This window comes from Pogona vitticeps, chromosome 10 (genome assembly GCF_051106095.1).
Source record: "Pogona vitticeps strain Pit_001003342236 chromosome 10, PviZW2.1, whole genome shotgun sequence".
NCBI lineage: Eukaryota > Metazoa > Chordata > Lepidosauria > Squamata > Agamidae > Pogona > Pogona vitticeps.
This window is the reverse complement of record NC_135792.1, coordinates 3,987,346-3,999,482: the sequence shown is the minus strand read 5'-3', so window position 1 is coordinate 3,999,482 and position 12,137 is coordinate 3,987,346. Positions and strand designations below refer to the sequence as shown.

Here is a 12,137-nt window from a genome sequence, read left to right as displayed (position 1 = left end):
ATATTATAATTCACATTAACGTGCAGCTATTACAAAAACAAATTGCATACACTTTCTTTTAATACTACCCAGGACCACCCTAACCTTGCTAGTGTGACCCCATTCTATTCTAAGACTTTCAAAAAGTCCTCCATCTGTAAGTAGGAGCTCTCTAGAAGAGACTGTTCCTGTCATGAAACATAGGCACTTCTGCCTCCACATAGGTTAATTACACAGTAATTATAGTGAACACAACAGGAATGTATCCAGAACCGAACATATATTGATAAACTCTGCAGTCACTTTTAAAAATATGATCATCATAGTCCTCAAACTGTGGAAGAAATCTTAGGAATGGTTCCATCAACATCCAGTCAGATTTCAGTGAAGTAAGTTACCTCCAGAGGAAGTGGTTGATGAACTAAAGTACTGATTCATTAGGCTCATGTACCGCTATTAAAAGACATTCTACAAAACTCTACATAGATGTATCATGGAAATTTAAATCACATAGGAAAACTGAGTGTCAAAACGCTTCATAGTATTTTAACATCTTATAAACACATCAGTTCAAGGCAAATGTCCAGGTAAGAGTTGACTTAATTGGTCAATGTAAGTCATCATTGCCACTCAAAAATAAAGCCTTAAACTACAACGCTATACAGCAGTTAGGGAGTGAGTTCAGTTACTTCAACGCAACCTAGTTCTGAGAAAACATACATGCAGTTGGACCGTGAGGTTTTTTTAAAGTTGGGCACATATAATATTATTAGTATTGATTTCACACTGTGAACCATTTGCAGCTCTTTTTTTTCTTATCTGTAAGACTCGGGTGATTTGTTTCTGGCTCTCACGTGATAAAAGCTGCCAGAAGTAGCTCAAACAGGGTCACATCTGCAAGATTAACCCATTGCCAATACTGGGGGTTGGATCCCAAGAATAATAAACAGCTGTTTCAGCGCACAGGCTTCCCCCATAGAGGGTCACAGGTTAGGTCCATGGCCTCTCTAGACAAGGCTGGAACCCTGGAGAACTGCTGCCCATCCGTGCCAGCAATATTAGGTTGGTTGAATGATGGCGCTCTTCTGAGTCACTATAAAGCAGCTCCCAATGTTGTTTTTTTTTTTTTTTCCTGCTTCTATAGGGTCACCATCTTTAGCCTGTATTTCAAATTTTTAATGTTTTTTTTTTAAACTTTCGGGAGGTTTGTACAACAGTCAGCAGCATCTTTGGTGCCAACCCCCTATCATTCAAGTGAGTGGTAGGGTACATGGGCTCCTTCAGATAGGGCTGAACTGCACCTCCTATCAGCACTCACCGCTGGCTAGGCTGCCTGGCAGGGCTGAAGGTTTTTGCAGTCCAATATCTGTAGGGCCAGCATCTCTGATTGGCACCTGCCACGTGAGAGTCAGACCTGCAAACAAGACTTTAGTAGCAAAACCAGCTTCACAAATTACACTTCTCTTAGCCCTCGTTGATTGTTCCAGGTCGTGAGCACTGCCACTCTGTTGTGAAAAAGCAGTGCCATGTTGAAATACTAGACCCCTCTCCTTGACTCAATTAACTACCTAGTCAGGGTGCTATATAGAAGTCGACCTATATTTATCATGGGATAAGGATGATTAAAACTAAAGGACCAACTAGAGATAAAGCCTGTTGAGCAACATAAGACAACAGAAGACTAATTATTGAGATACTTTAAAAAGAAGTGATTCTGAGCAAAGTGGTGCAGAAATCTGGATTAGTAAAAGAGCATTTCAATCACACAGGTACCCTAAGATCTAGCCTGGCTCGTGGCAGATGCTGCCTTCTGTCCTATTGTCCTGATCCGCAAGCAACACGAAACAGGGGGCAGCCTCTTAACCCAGGATGCAAAGAAGCACAAAGGTAGTCTAGGCAGGAGAGGCCTCACTTATCCTTAAGCCCAGTAGCTACCAGTGGGTTTGTTACGTAGAATTACCCAGGTAGATGGTGCTTTAGAGCAAGGACGAGGGGCCTCTCAGCCCACGGGCAGCATTCAGAGAAAGTCTTGGGGGGCTGTGCACTGCCTTGGGGTTGAGGGCCAAGGGCTGAGAACAGAAATACCAGCTTTAAAAAGCTCTTAACGGCCAGTCACTGAGACTTAGGAAAGATATGTCAGCCTTTCAGAATGGGGAAGGCCCTCGAAGAAAGCCCAGAGGGCCAGATTTTCCTTCCGTGGCCTACAGCTCCACACCCCTGGCTTTAGAATAAGAAACACAAGAGCGCGCTCTGCTCCCAGAAGCTTACCGTCTGGGAGAGAGAATCAGACGCCCGTTGGAAAGGGCAAAATCGCTTTACGGTTCAACAGTCGTAATACATGGTGGGATCGTGCATCATCCAGTTCTACCTGGTACGGATAATTTTTCCATGACAGTGATGAAGCTGTAGGTAATAACAGCTTTGAATTTATATTAGCATGGTTATCTGAATCCTTAAGGGAAGAGGGACTGAATTTACACACACACAATCCCAGTATTTCACATACTGGTGTAGGATATTGAACAGTTGCTGAATTAAAAGGGCATTTTATGAAGGGCGAATACGCCACCGCATAAAGTGAGAAAGAGGCACCACCGATTTGTTTCCACCCAAAGTGGAAGCGTAGTCAAGAACCGAAGGTGTAGCTGCTTGCTCTCACGCACAGGTAACGAACCCAAGAAACACCAAACAGGTACAGATTGGAAAAGCTCCCCACTTACGTTTCTAAAAGCAGAGGTGACCGTGGACTGGTATGATCCGAGGAGGGTAGAGGTCTAGCAGTAATACAAAGCGACCGCAAGGAAAACACAGTTATGTGGACAGGATTCGGTTCGTAGAAAATACTGGCAGTGCAGATGTCTGGTACTTGAAAGCAGGTTCTAGAAGGAGCTTCAGCACAAAATTGGGGAGCCCACATGGGTTGCAGACAGGTGGTCTCAAGTTCAAACGACACCTTGGTTGGGCTCCCCCTGCAAATCCAGTCATCCGTTCTTTTTTTTAAAAAAAAATATAGAAAGTTAGCAGTGCTCCATCTCTGTCTTCCTAAAGGCAGTGTGGCTGCCATTGGGGTCCTATCTTCTACAGGACAAGTCCATTACTGTTACTAGAGCTGAATGAAGGGCGGGGAAGAGGCAGTAAATCAGCTCAACTGTGAATCCACAGGTGACGGCAAAAAAAAGGGCATGACCGTGTTGCACATCCCTACAGCACGGGATCTTCACAAACCTTACAGGAACAGCTGTAAACATTGCTTCAAGAGCTTTCCATACCTCTCTCTCTTGAACTAAAAAATGGTACCCTTGTTAGGTAGTTCATAATCACTGGGTCTTCGGCTTCTTTACGTAAGGAGGCGGGCGTCTCCAGGCTTCACAGAAAGGAAGCTGTTTATAGAACAGCACAAACCCGGCATGATCTGTATTTTTAACCCTACTTCTCAGTGGCTTTTTGTTCCGATCAAAGGGCTTGGGATTTGGCTGTATCAGTGCACACAAAATAGGTCATAAGTTCTCCCTTTCCTTTGACGTTAATAAGTCCTCGGCATTCGCAAGCGTATCCTAGGCGCTCTAGGATTTTGCACGTCTCTTCCGTAACCTGTGGTGAAAACAGAAAATTTGAAAAGGGAAAAGAGGAAAAAAATCAGACTTTGCAAGGAGCATTTTAGTCATTCGTTTCATAATCCTGCTCCTCAAGCGACAGATTCCCCAAACAGTTTTCCAAGTAAAATCATTTGTGGACATGATAAAGAGAACCAGAAGGTGCATCTGCAGAAACGGGAATAAAACATCCGCCAACGTTAACAGCAAGGAAGGAGAAAAACCTCTTCAGCTGTTCAAAGAGGTATTCATAGTGGAAGATCAAAATGTCACCTTGAAGCAATTAAGCACTCCCATGGCCTGGGGAAATGAAAAGTAGGAAGGAATTACTATCGCAACCTTAGGGTGCACTGCACTGGGAGCTGGAGAGGACCCCCCAATTTTCAGGTCTTCTGAGCAAGATGCTCTCAGCAAACCTTCCTCAACACTTGCTTCTGGGATGGGGGGGAGCTAGGATTTTGCCCCCAGTCTTTCTTGGATCCATGCATACTACTGCCCAAAAGGAGAGTCTTCTGCTCCCCCATCTCCCTGCCCTTCGCAGCCAGTTGCATGCATGGAAGGAAGAAGGGAAGAAGAGCAAGGAGGATGAAGGCCAACGATAGAGCTCTGCATGTCAGAATGTATTTCAAGAAGTATCTTTAAGGAAGAGCGCTAGCTATTAAAAAGCAGTAAATGTGATGGGTCAGATGAGCCACAGCAGAATTAAGTTTAATCATTTTGTGACAGGTTGGATTTTTCCAATCAAATCATTTCTGGTTAAAAAGTTGCACTTTATCTGAAAACAATGAACTATCTGGAGTTGGGGTTCAACAGCCAAGGAGACCCTCAACAGAGAAGGCCCTTCACCTTTGATAGTAAGGGAACCTGCAAGACAGCGTTAACAAAGAGGAGACACTGGGCTGCAGCAGAGAAATCTCCTCTATCACAACAACAGGTTGTTGTTGTTTTTTTCTAAAGAGAGATTTTAAAAATTCAATCACCTGGATTTTCCCAAGTTCTCCAGTACTCTCCATTCGGCTGGCCACATTGACCGTGTTCCCCCAAATGTCATATTGAGGTTTGCGAGCACCGATCACACCAGCAACCACAGGCCCGTGGTTTATACCTGCATGAACAAGGTGAGGCCAAACTTAATTTAGTGGTTCTATCCTGCTTGAGACCAGCAAGTGCATTTAAGTCAATTCATTTGAGTTACGGATGGGAGAATATAAATAAGGAGATTCAGGCAGAGCTGTAACAAAATCATTCCCAGTTTTTGTCCAGATTTCAATAGGGATGGATCTGGACACAAAAGGAATACAGATGCATCACTGCATTTCAGTTTTATGTTTAGCTGTTTATTCATTGCTTCCTCATCCACAAGAGGTCACCACACAGTAATGAAAGCATTGCAAACGAAGGTGCCTTGGCTAGACAGCCAGCAAAGTTAACACAAGGAATTGATCGATTTTTACAAAGATATTGCAAATGCCGGCATAGGCAAAAGAAAAAAAAGAAAGAAAGAAAGCTATACTGCCTCAAAAAAAAAGCCAAAGTTAGCCTTGGGAAGCAGGGAGCAACATACCAACTCGGAGACGAAAATTATTGAAGGAATGTCTGTTGATGCCGTCAAGTTTGGTCATCAAGGCCATCGCGAATTCCACCATGATGCCGATTTGAGCATGCTGCCTCTCCTGATCCGAAAAGGTAATGAAAGAGAACATGTTATGATGACCCTTGCAGTGGGCAACTAGAAAAATACTAGCTGCCTTTCTCATGCATCCCTGCAGAACCACAGGAAACGGCCAGAGAAGTTGAGGCTGGCATGTGCGTTTAAGGGGCACTATTTTTCCTCTGTCTTTCTCACACACAGAAAACAAATTCCAGTGGTCTGGTGTTTACGACAGATGGCTTACCACGTTATTCTCTTGGCCGTGTGTCACACAGAGCCCTGATGCGGCCATGTATGTGCTCCCAATGGTTTTGATTTTCTCAACACCACTGAATTTAGGCTTCAGCAGCAACTGTTTGGAAAAGGGAGGAAATTAATATGCGCAAACTTGTTGATTCTTTACAATTTTATCAGAGGCCTGATTTATTAGTGGGAAGAAAACAACACATGGAAAGAGGACTCTATAAACACTCCAGGCTGATTTCCCACTATATTTGCAAAGACCTCAAAGTATGTGACACAAACAGAGGTCGTGTCTGTTTTCCAATACATTACATGTTACTTTTTTTCCATTATGTCAGATTGCGCACATAATTATTGTTACAGTTTCCTTTTTTAAAGTAACATTGACTTGTTATTCAAAAGTAACTGAGCTAATTGTTTTGGTTACTTTTAAAAATCAATATTAGAATGCCACAGGCCTGTGGCTTAATGTACGTACAGAACACCCTAAAGTAGTAAAACAGTTAAAACTACACTGTAATAGAACATTTCTTATTATACGGTAATCTTAATACAGTATAACCCAGTTATGCCTTAGTTATAGAAGAGAAATTCATTACAAGTTAACATGGTTTGTAACTAGTTCCTTCCATGTTCTGTTCTCTATCAAGAAGAGGCTCCTTCAGTAGATGGAACCTGTGGACTGAAGCAATGAATAAGACTTGTTTCTGGATTCTCAAAGGAGGTGAGGGGAAAAGGCCAACACCCAACATCAAGGAGGCAACAGAAGCCAAAGCCAGTCAAGAAATACCTCATCAAAATCAGCAATGATTTCATTGAGGAGCCGAAGACACTCCAGCCCTTCTTTGTTCACGTCACACTCCGTGTAGAACACCTTGAAGTCGGGGACGGAGGCGAACATGACACAGACACAGTCATGGGACTGGTGATACCAATCCTGCAAGAAAGGTGGAAACAAACTGAACATGTGCCCCAGGCGCCACTGGTGTTTTTCGCCTTAGCAAACCACCCAAGAAACACCCCTTGTGAAGCAGAAAAAACATACTGGCGCACAAAGTGGCTCTGTGTTCAGAGTGCTTTGTTCAACTGGACATCTTTGAGAAAAGGGCTTCAATCAGAAAAAAAAACCTTCTGAGGGCTGTATGAATTAGACCTGCAAAAAAAGGGGGGGGGGGCCTTGTAGAGCATCCCAGCCTGCCATCTCTTCTTTCACGATCATCCATTTCATCCTCTTTTCTCCCCTTCCACCCCTCACAACTCCGCTCCACAATAGACAGCATCCTGCGTCCATGGAGCATGCTCTGATTTCATAGATTTGTGTCCAGTTTCTCCTCCCCAAATACAGGCTTGACAAAGCTGGCCAGTTCTTCCCATATGGATGAGGAAGGTCCTGCTTCAGCTGCATTAGAATCCACCGTTTGGGAAAATCTGTTTTGCTGTTAATAAATGCTTTACAGGCATTTTTTTAAAAAAGCATTTTAACAAATTATTTTAATATGTCTATAGGTTTAATTCTTTTTAATGTCATAGTTTATTGTGTTTTTAACTGGCTTGGTCTTTGAATAATTTGGGAGCTGTCTTCGAATCCCGTAATTGGGAGAAAGTCAGCACAGAAATAAAGTGAGGTAGGGTAGGCTAGACTACTTTGCTTTCATCTTGCTTTCCAACACCCCAAGTTGGGGGAACAAGTTCTCCTAAAGAACAGCAGCTGTCTGAATATCTTCAGGTCAAAAACATGCATAATCATCCTCATGTTGTTATTCTGTACCTCGTTTAATTTGTTGTCCCCAATAAAATGGGCAGCAACATGTGCCGGAAGGACGTTTTCCAGCAACAGTCTGTTGACGTTCTCCATGGTCTCAAATGACTCGTGTTCTTTCTTAAACTTACTCTTTTGTAGGCAGTCCAGCCGACAGTAATAGTCTATCTGCAACCAAGGAAAGGAGTCATAAAATATATCCACACTATCATCCGCAAATAGAACATTTTCCATGCTGTTGTACACAGAATGCATCGGAGAGGGAAATTCAATGCAAGTTCCTTTCGTCATTCTTTCCAAGGAGATAGTTGGAACAAAACTCAGTAGAACTTGTGGCACCTTTGAAGCCAACATGTTTTATTGAGTATGGGCCACAGCCTTCTAGGGCCACTGGTCTTAAGTAGTAAGGGTGGGACAGAATGAAGGCGGATACAGACAAAGACAATAACATTATCAACACTGATTGCAGGCTTTCAACCAGTGTTGACAATACCATAACATAAACATCTCAGCCAACCTGGAGGTCTTTACAAAATAAGGTAGAGTCCTGAAATAGCCGCCTGCAAAATTTAGTTTCCCTATGCTAAATTATACATAGAAAAAAAGGCCAAAAATGGATGAGGTGGAGAGAATCTATCAAGTGTCCGCCGTGAAAGGAAATACATTCTTTTGAGTCAAATATTTTCTCAACAAGAGGCAACACTGGGCTGCTAACTGACTTCCAGTTACAGTGGTGCCCCGTATAGCGAGGTTAATCCGTTCCGGATTAACCCTCGCTATACGGAATCATCGCTAAGCGGGTAGAGGAAACGTATTGAAACGCAGTAAACTTCGTTTAATGCGTTCCAATACCTTTGTTACTTACCTGTTCAGCGAGGATTCCAGGTGCCGGCAGCCATTTTCGCGCCTTCGCTAAGCGAGGGCAGGGCGCGAAAACGGCTGCCGGCAGCCATTTCCGGGCTTCCGGCGGCCATTTTGGAACCGCCGATCAGCTGTTCGGCGGCTCCAAAATGGCCGCCGCAATACCCGATCTTCGCAATGCGGGTTTTCCCCATTGCGAAGATCGGGTATGTTTCCGTATAGCGATCCCGAAAAAGGGATCGCTATACGGAAACATCGCTATACGGTGCACTCGTTAAGCGAGGCACCACTGTACTTCCAAGCTCTGGAGAAGAATGATGGGATTGTATGAAAGAAAAAGATTCACAAATTCCATTTAAAATGTGAATGTTAACATCTCGGACAAACCAAAGAACTGTTCAGAAACCATGAGATATGCCACAGACAAAACAATGTTGGGATCCATACCTGTTTTGACAGCAGAACGAGGGTTATATAAAACAGAGCCAGGTATAAGTTTGTCATTATTGTTGAATCTTTCATAAAAAAACTGAAAGGAAAGCAGAACAACAGTAGATGGGTAAGTCCTTCCAAATATACATGCTTGCTGTTGATAGACAAGATACAGAAGGGTTTTGGTTTGATTTTGTGAGAAGTAGACCACTTCCGACACTGCCGCCTACCCTTACAGGAAGTATATCCTCAAGTTTACAGAACCAGGGAAACAAGATTAAGGTACCTTATGGTTGAATTGTGGATGCTGCAGTGCCCGGGACTCAAAACTGGGCTGGTGTTAAATATGATGAAATACCCAACGACAGCTCCTGACAGAAGCATGAACTTGAATTCGAAGCTCATTCGAAGGAATACAGAGCAGGCGATAAAACCCAGGAGGCAGCAGTAGGTATAGTACTGCAACAGAAAAGTTTGCACAACGTTCAATGACGAGATAGCAAGAACAAGTTTCTTTCTAAATGATATATATGTTCAATAGCGTTCCACAAAACTGTGGTTGAGGGTACCTAGGCAGCTGTTCTGAGAGGTGACGCGTTCCGGGGGGGCGGGCGGGGCGGATTGTTTCAAACCGATGCAAAAATGAGGGGACAAGCTAAGGACTGGGAGAATGAACACGAAATTGACATAAGTCTTATTTCGGAAATGCTGGGTCCAGATTTACTCACAGAACAGGTCACAGCCAGTCTACTCAATGTCTCGTCCTCGTTTCCAGAAGAGTCATTTCCTGCCAGCTGTTTCGTTGGGTGGGGAGAGAAGTAAACAAACATTACCTGGAGTCACTGGTGACTGACGTACAAAGCAAAGGGTACTGCTTATAGGCTGCCCCACAGCACTTGAAGCAGTCGCCAACCAGTTTGCAATTTAATTTTGAAAGCTAAATTCAAAATTAGCTTTCAAAAGCTAATTTTGTGTGCACGCATGCATGCATACACACCAGAAGCTAGGCACTCAATTTACCAACCTCCAAAGGATGGAAGACTGATTTAACCTGGGTCGTGAGCAGAGTTTCAGCTGCAGTGCTGCACTTTAACCATTGTGTCACAAGAGCAAAACAAGCTGTAATATCTGGTGATTTACTATGGCAAAGATGAAGAAGGGGTACCTCTTTCAAATCATCTCTCAGGAGGTAAATCTATTAATTATTTCATCCTCCTTTTAGCCCTGTTGGCTTTACCTTCAAAAGCAACAAATAAACTCCCCCAATGTTAACATTTGGGTATGACGGAGATATATTAAATGTATTAAAGAGAAAGGCCGGGGGGGGGGGGAAATAGACCTGCCAAGATCTGGTTGGTTATGGAACCGAACATTTTCACACTTGGGTTTGGACCTTGAAGAGCGGGAGGGAGGGTCAAGGCTCATTCACGTTTTTCCCCCCCCCAGGATAAAAAATTGTGAAAATGGTTGAATAACAGAGAAAGAAGAGGGAACTAAATAGTGGGGGGGGGGGGGACGAACAATCAAGCCATTATGCAGTTATTTTCAGCAAGAGATAAAGAGTCTGAAAACCTGCGAAGCTCCACTATGAAACCAAAGCTATTAGTCTAGCAAATGCAATTGGTGTTTTTACTCACCGGACCAGTGAACAGTGTGCTACAGTTTCCGCTGGGCTGGTTTGTGGGCTATTGAAAACATTAAAAGCCAGTTTAGGGAATAAGCAGATGGGCATTCAAATACCTGTACACACTGCAAAGACCCCAAATATATCGATATTCGCTGTAAAACAGGTGTGGGGGCAGAAGAGGCTGAGAAACTCCGAGCAACTGAATAACAAGTGTAACGTGTAATAAAACAAGGTTTTAAAAAGACACAGTTGTCAGTTCCAAACTACGCTGCTTCTCACCAACACACCCTCTAATAATGGCCGCGTGTGTTGGTTTCTCTGGTGAGCAGAACTATCGGGTCCATGAAATTGGGTTAAAAAGCTGCAGCCGCTATTTCTCCCCAAATTCAACAAGCGGCAGGGGCTGCAAAGTTTCCGTTTACCCTTGTTGGGCCATACTAAAAAAGCAGCCACAGGGGCAAATGTTGGTAAGGAACACCAGAAGACATTTGTTGTTGTAACTGGATGTCGCCCTTGCAAAGAGTGGTTGCATTTTAACTAGAAGCAGAGCTCGGAAAGTTCCTTCAAAATAAAATAAAACCCAACTAGCTCCAAAATTCATTGTAGTGATTGCAAAGCATTGTGGAGATGACCAGCTAGCTGCAAGGTTGGAAAAGTAACTTGGGTATTTGTAATCCACCCACTGCTGCAGTGCATAATTTAAAAACATATGGCTCACCAGGGGATGGCATGAAAAGAGGAAGTATTTTTCCCCAAAGGCCCTTGAAACAGTCCGCCCAGCACCTTCTGAAATTTAATTTTAAAGGCTAAGTAGAAATTGTGCTTCCCAGAGGTGCGACTTCATCCTCACTTTAGCTTTTAATAACTTCATTATTAAATGAAGGTGTTTCTCAACCTCTTTTTTCTTTGGATGAGTTCGCACATATGCCTAGGAACTCCAACGCCTATGAAAACAAATATCAGCCCGCCGACAATGTTCGTTGGATGGAACCGCAGTGTGACAAGCAGCCCCATGGCTTATTTTGTCACGTCATTGTGTCCTCCCCCATGAAAAGAATCAGACAAAGAATTTACCAAGTTAAAAATGGCGATGATTAGCAGGGAGCCCAGTGCAAGGGTGGCCAACGGGAGCCTCACAGAGGGCAGCGTCTCTACTTTCTGGGAAAACGTGCGAAGGTAACGAGCCAGGGGCCATCGCTTGGAACAACACTTCTGAAAAGAAAAGGCAGACGTCTCGGCAAGACACATAAAACACACTGGCTTTCCAAAACCACTTTCATTGCAACGTTTCCACACCCATACGCCAGCTATTTATTGCTAGGTTTCATTTGTTCTAATGTGTTGTGAACTGCCTCGAGGGTCTGTGCACTGTGGGGCGGTGTTATAGGATTAATTAATTAATTATGCCATGAAAGCAATGTCCAATGGAAATCAAGCAAGGCATATTTTTGAATTCAAAATCAAGATAAATGTTGAGCATATAAAAGCATGCTTCTTTTTAAATGGTAAGGTTCCCCTTGACAGTCCAGTCGTGTCCGACTCTAGGGCACGATGCTCATCCCTGTCTCCAAGCCATAGAGCCAGCGTTGGTCCATAGACAGTTTCCATGGCGAGCATGACTAGCCATTACCTTCCCACCGAGGTGGTACCTATTTATCTACTTGCATTTTTACATGCTTTCAAACTGTTGGTTGGCAGCCACCTTATTCCCCTCTCCCGATTTTTTAAAAACTTACCCAGCAGTCATCGGCAAAACATACGCATAAAATAAGCCCCATGATGACAGCGACGACCCCAAATGAAATTCCTAGTTTTGATGTTCTGAAAGAGAAAAGGGGATTGGGAAGCAGGAGGTGGGAGACCATGTGGCACCGAGCACGTAAACACACAAATAGCTCAATGTCTAGACCGGTGGTCTCCAACCTTGGGTCCCCCCCCGGATGTTCTTGGACTACAACTCCCAGAAGCCTTCCCCACTCGCTGTGCTGGCTG

General features: G+C 43.7%; 1 protein-coding gene across 4 annotated transcripts in view; it reads right to left on the bottom strand.

Annotated features, from left to right (window-relative positions):
• Positions 1–807: 807 nt before the first annotated feature.
• The window catches only part of ADCY7 (adenylate cyclase 7), a 61,382-nt gene continuing 50,052 nt past the window's right edge, over positions 808–12,137 (bottom strand). For all 4 annotated transcript variants that reach the window (XM_072980637.2, XM_072980641.2, XM_078380451.1 and 1 more), the window contains 12 exons: positions 11,882–11,966; positions 11,220–11,357; positions 10,156–10,203; positions 9,247–9,312; positions 8,805–8,977; positions 8,534–8,615; positions 7,235–7,393; positions 6,257–6,403; positions 5,468–5,575; positions 5,137–5,245; positions 4,553–4,677; positions 808–3,570 (listed from right to left, as the gene is read on the bottom strand). In XM_072980637.2, the coding sequence (XP_072836738.2) occupies positions 3,433–3,570; positions 4,553–4,677; positions 5,137–5,245; positions 5,468–5,575; positions 6,257–6,403; positions 7,235–7,393; positions 8,534–8,615; positions 8,805–8,977; positions 9,247–9,312; positions 10,156–10,203; positions 11,220–11,357; positions 11,882–11,966 (1,378 nt within the window). In that variant the 3' untranslated portion in view covers positions 808–3,432. The remainder of the gene's footprint in view (positions 3,571–4,552; positions 4,678–5,136; positions 5,246–5,467; positions 5,576–6,256; positions 6,404–7,234; positions 7,394–8,533; positions 8,616–8,804; positions 8,978–9,246; positions 9,313–10,155; positions 10,204–11,219; positions 11,358–11,881; positions 11,967–12,137) is intronic.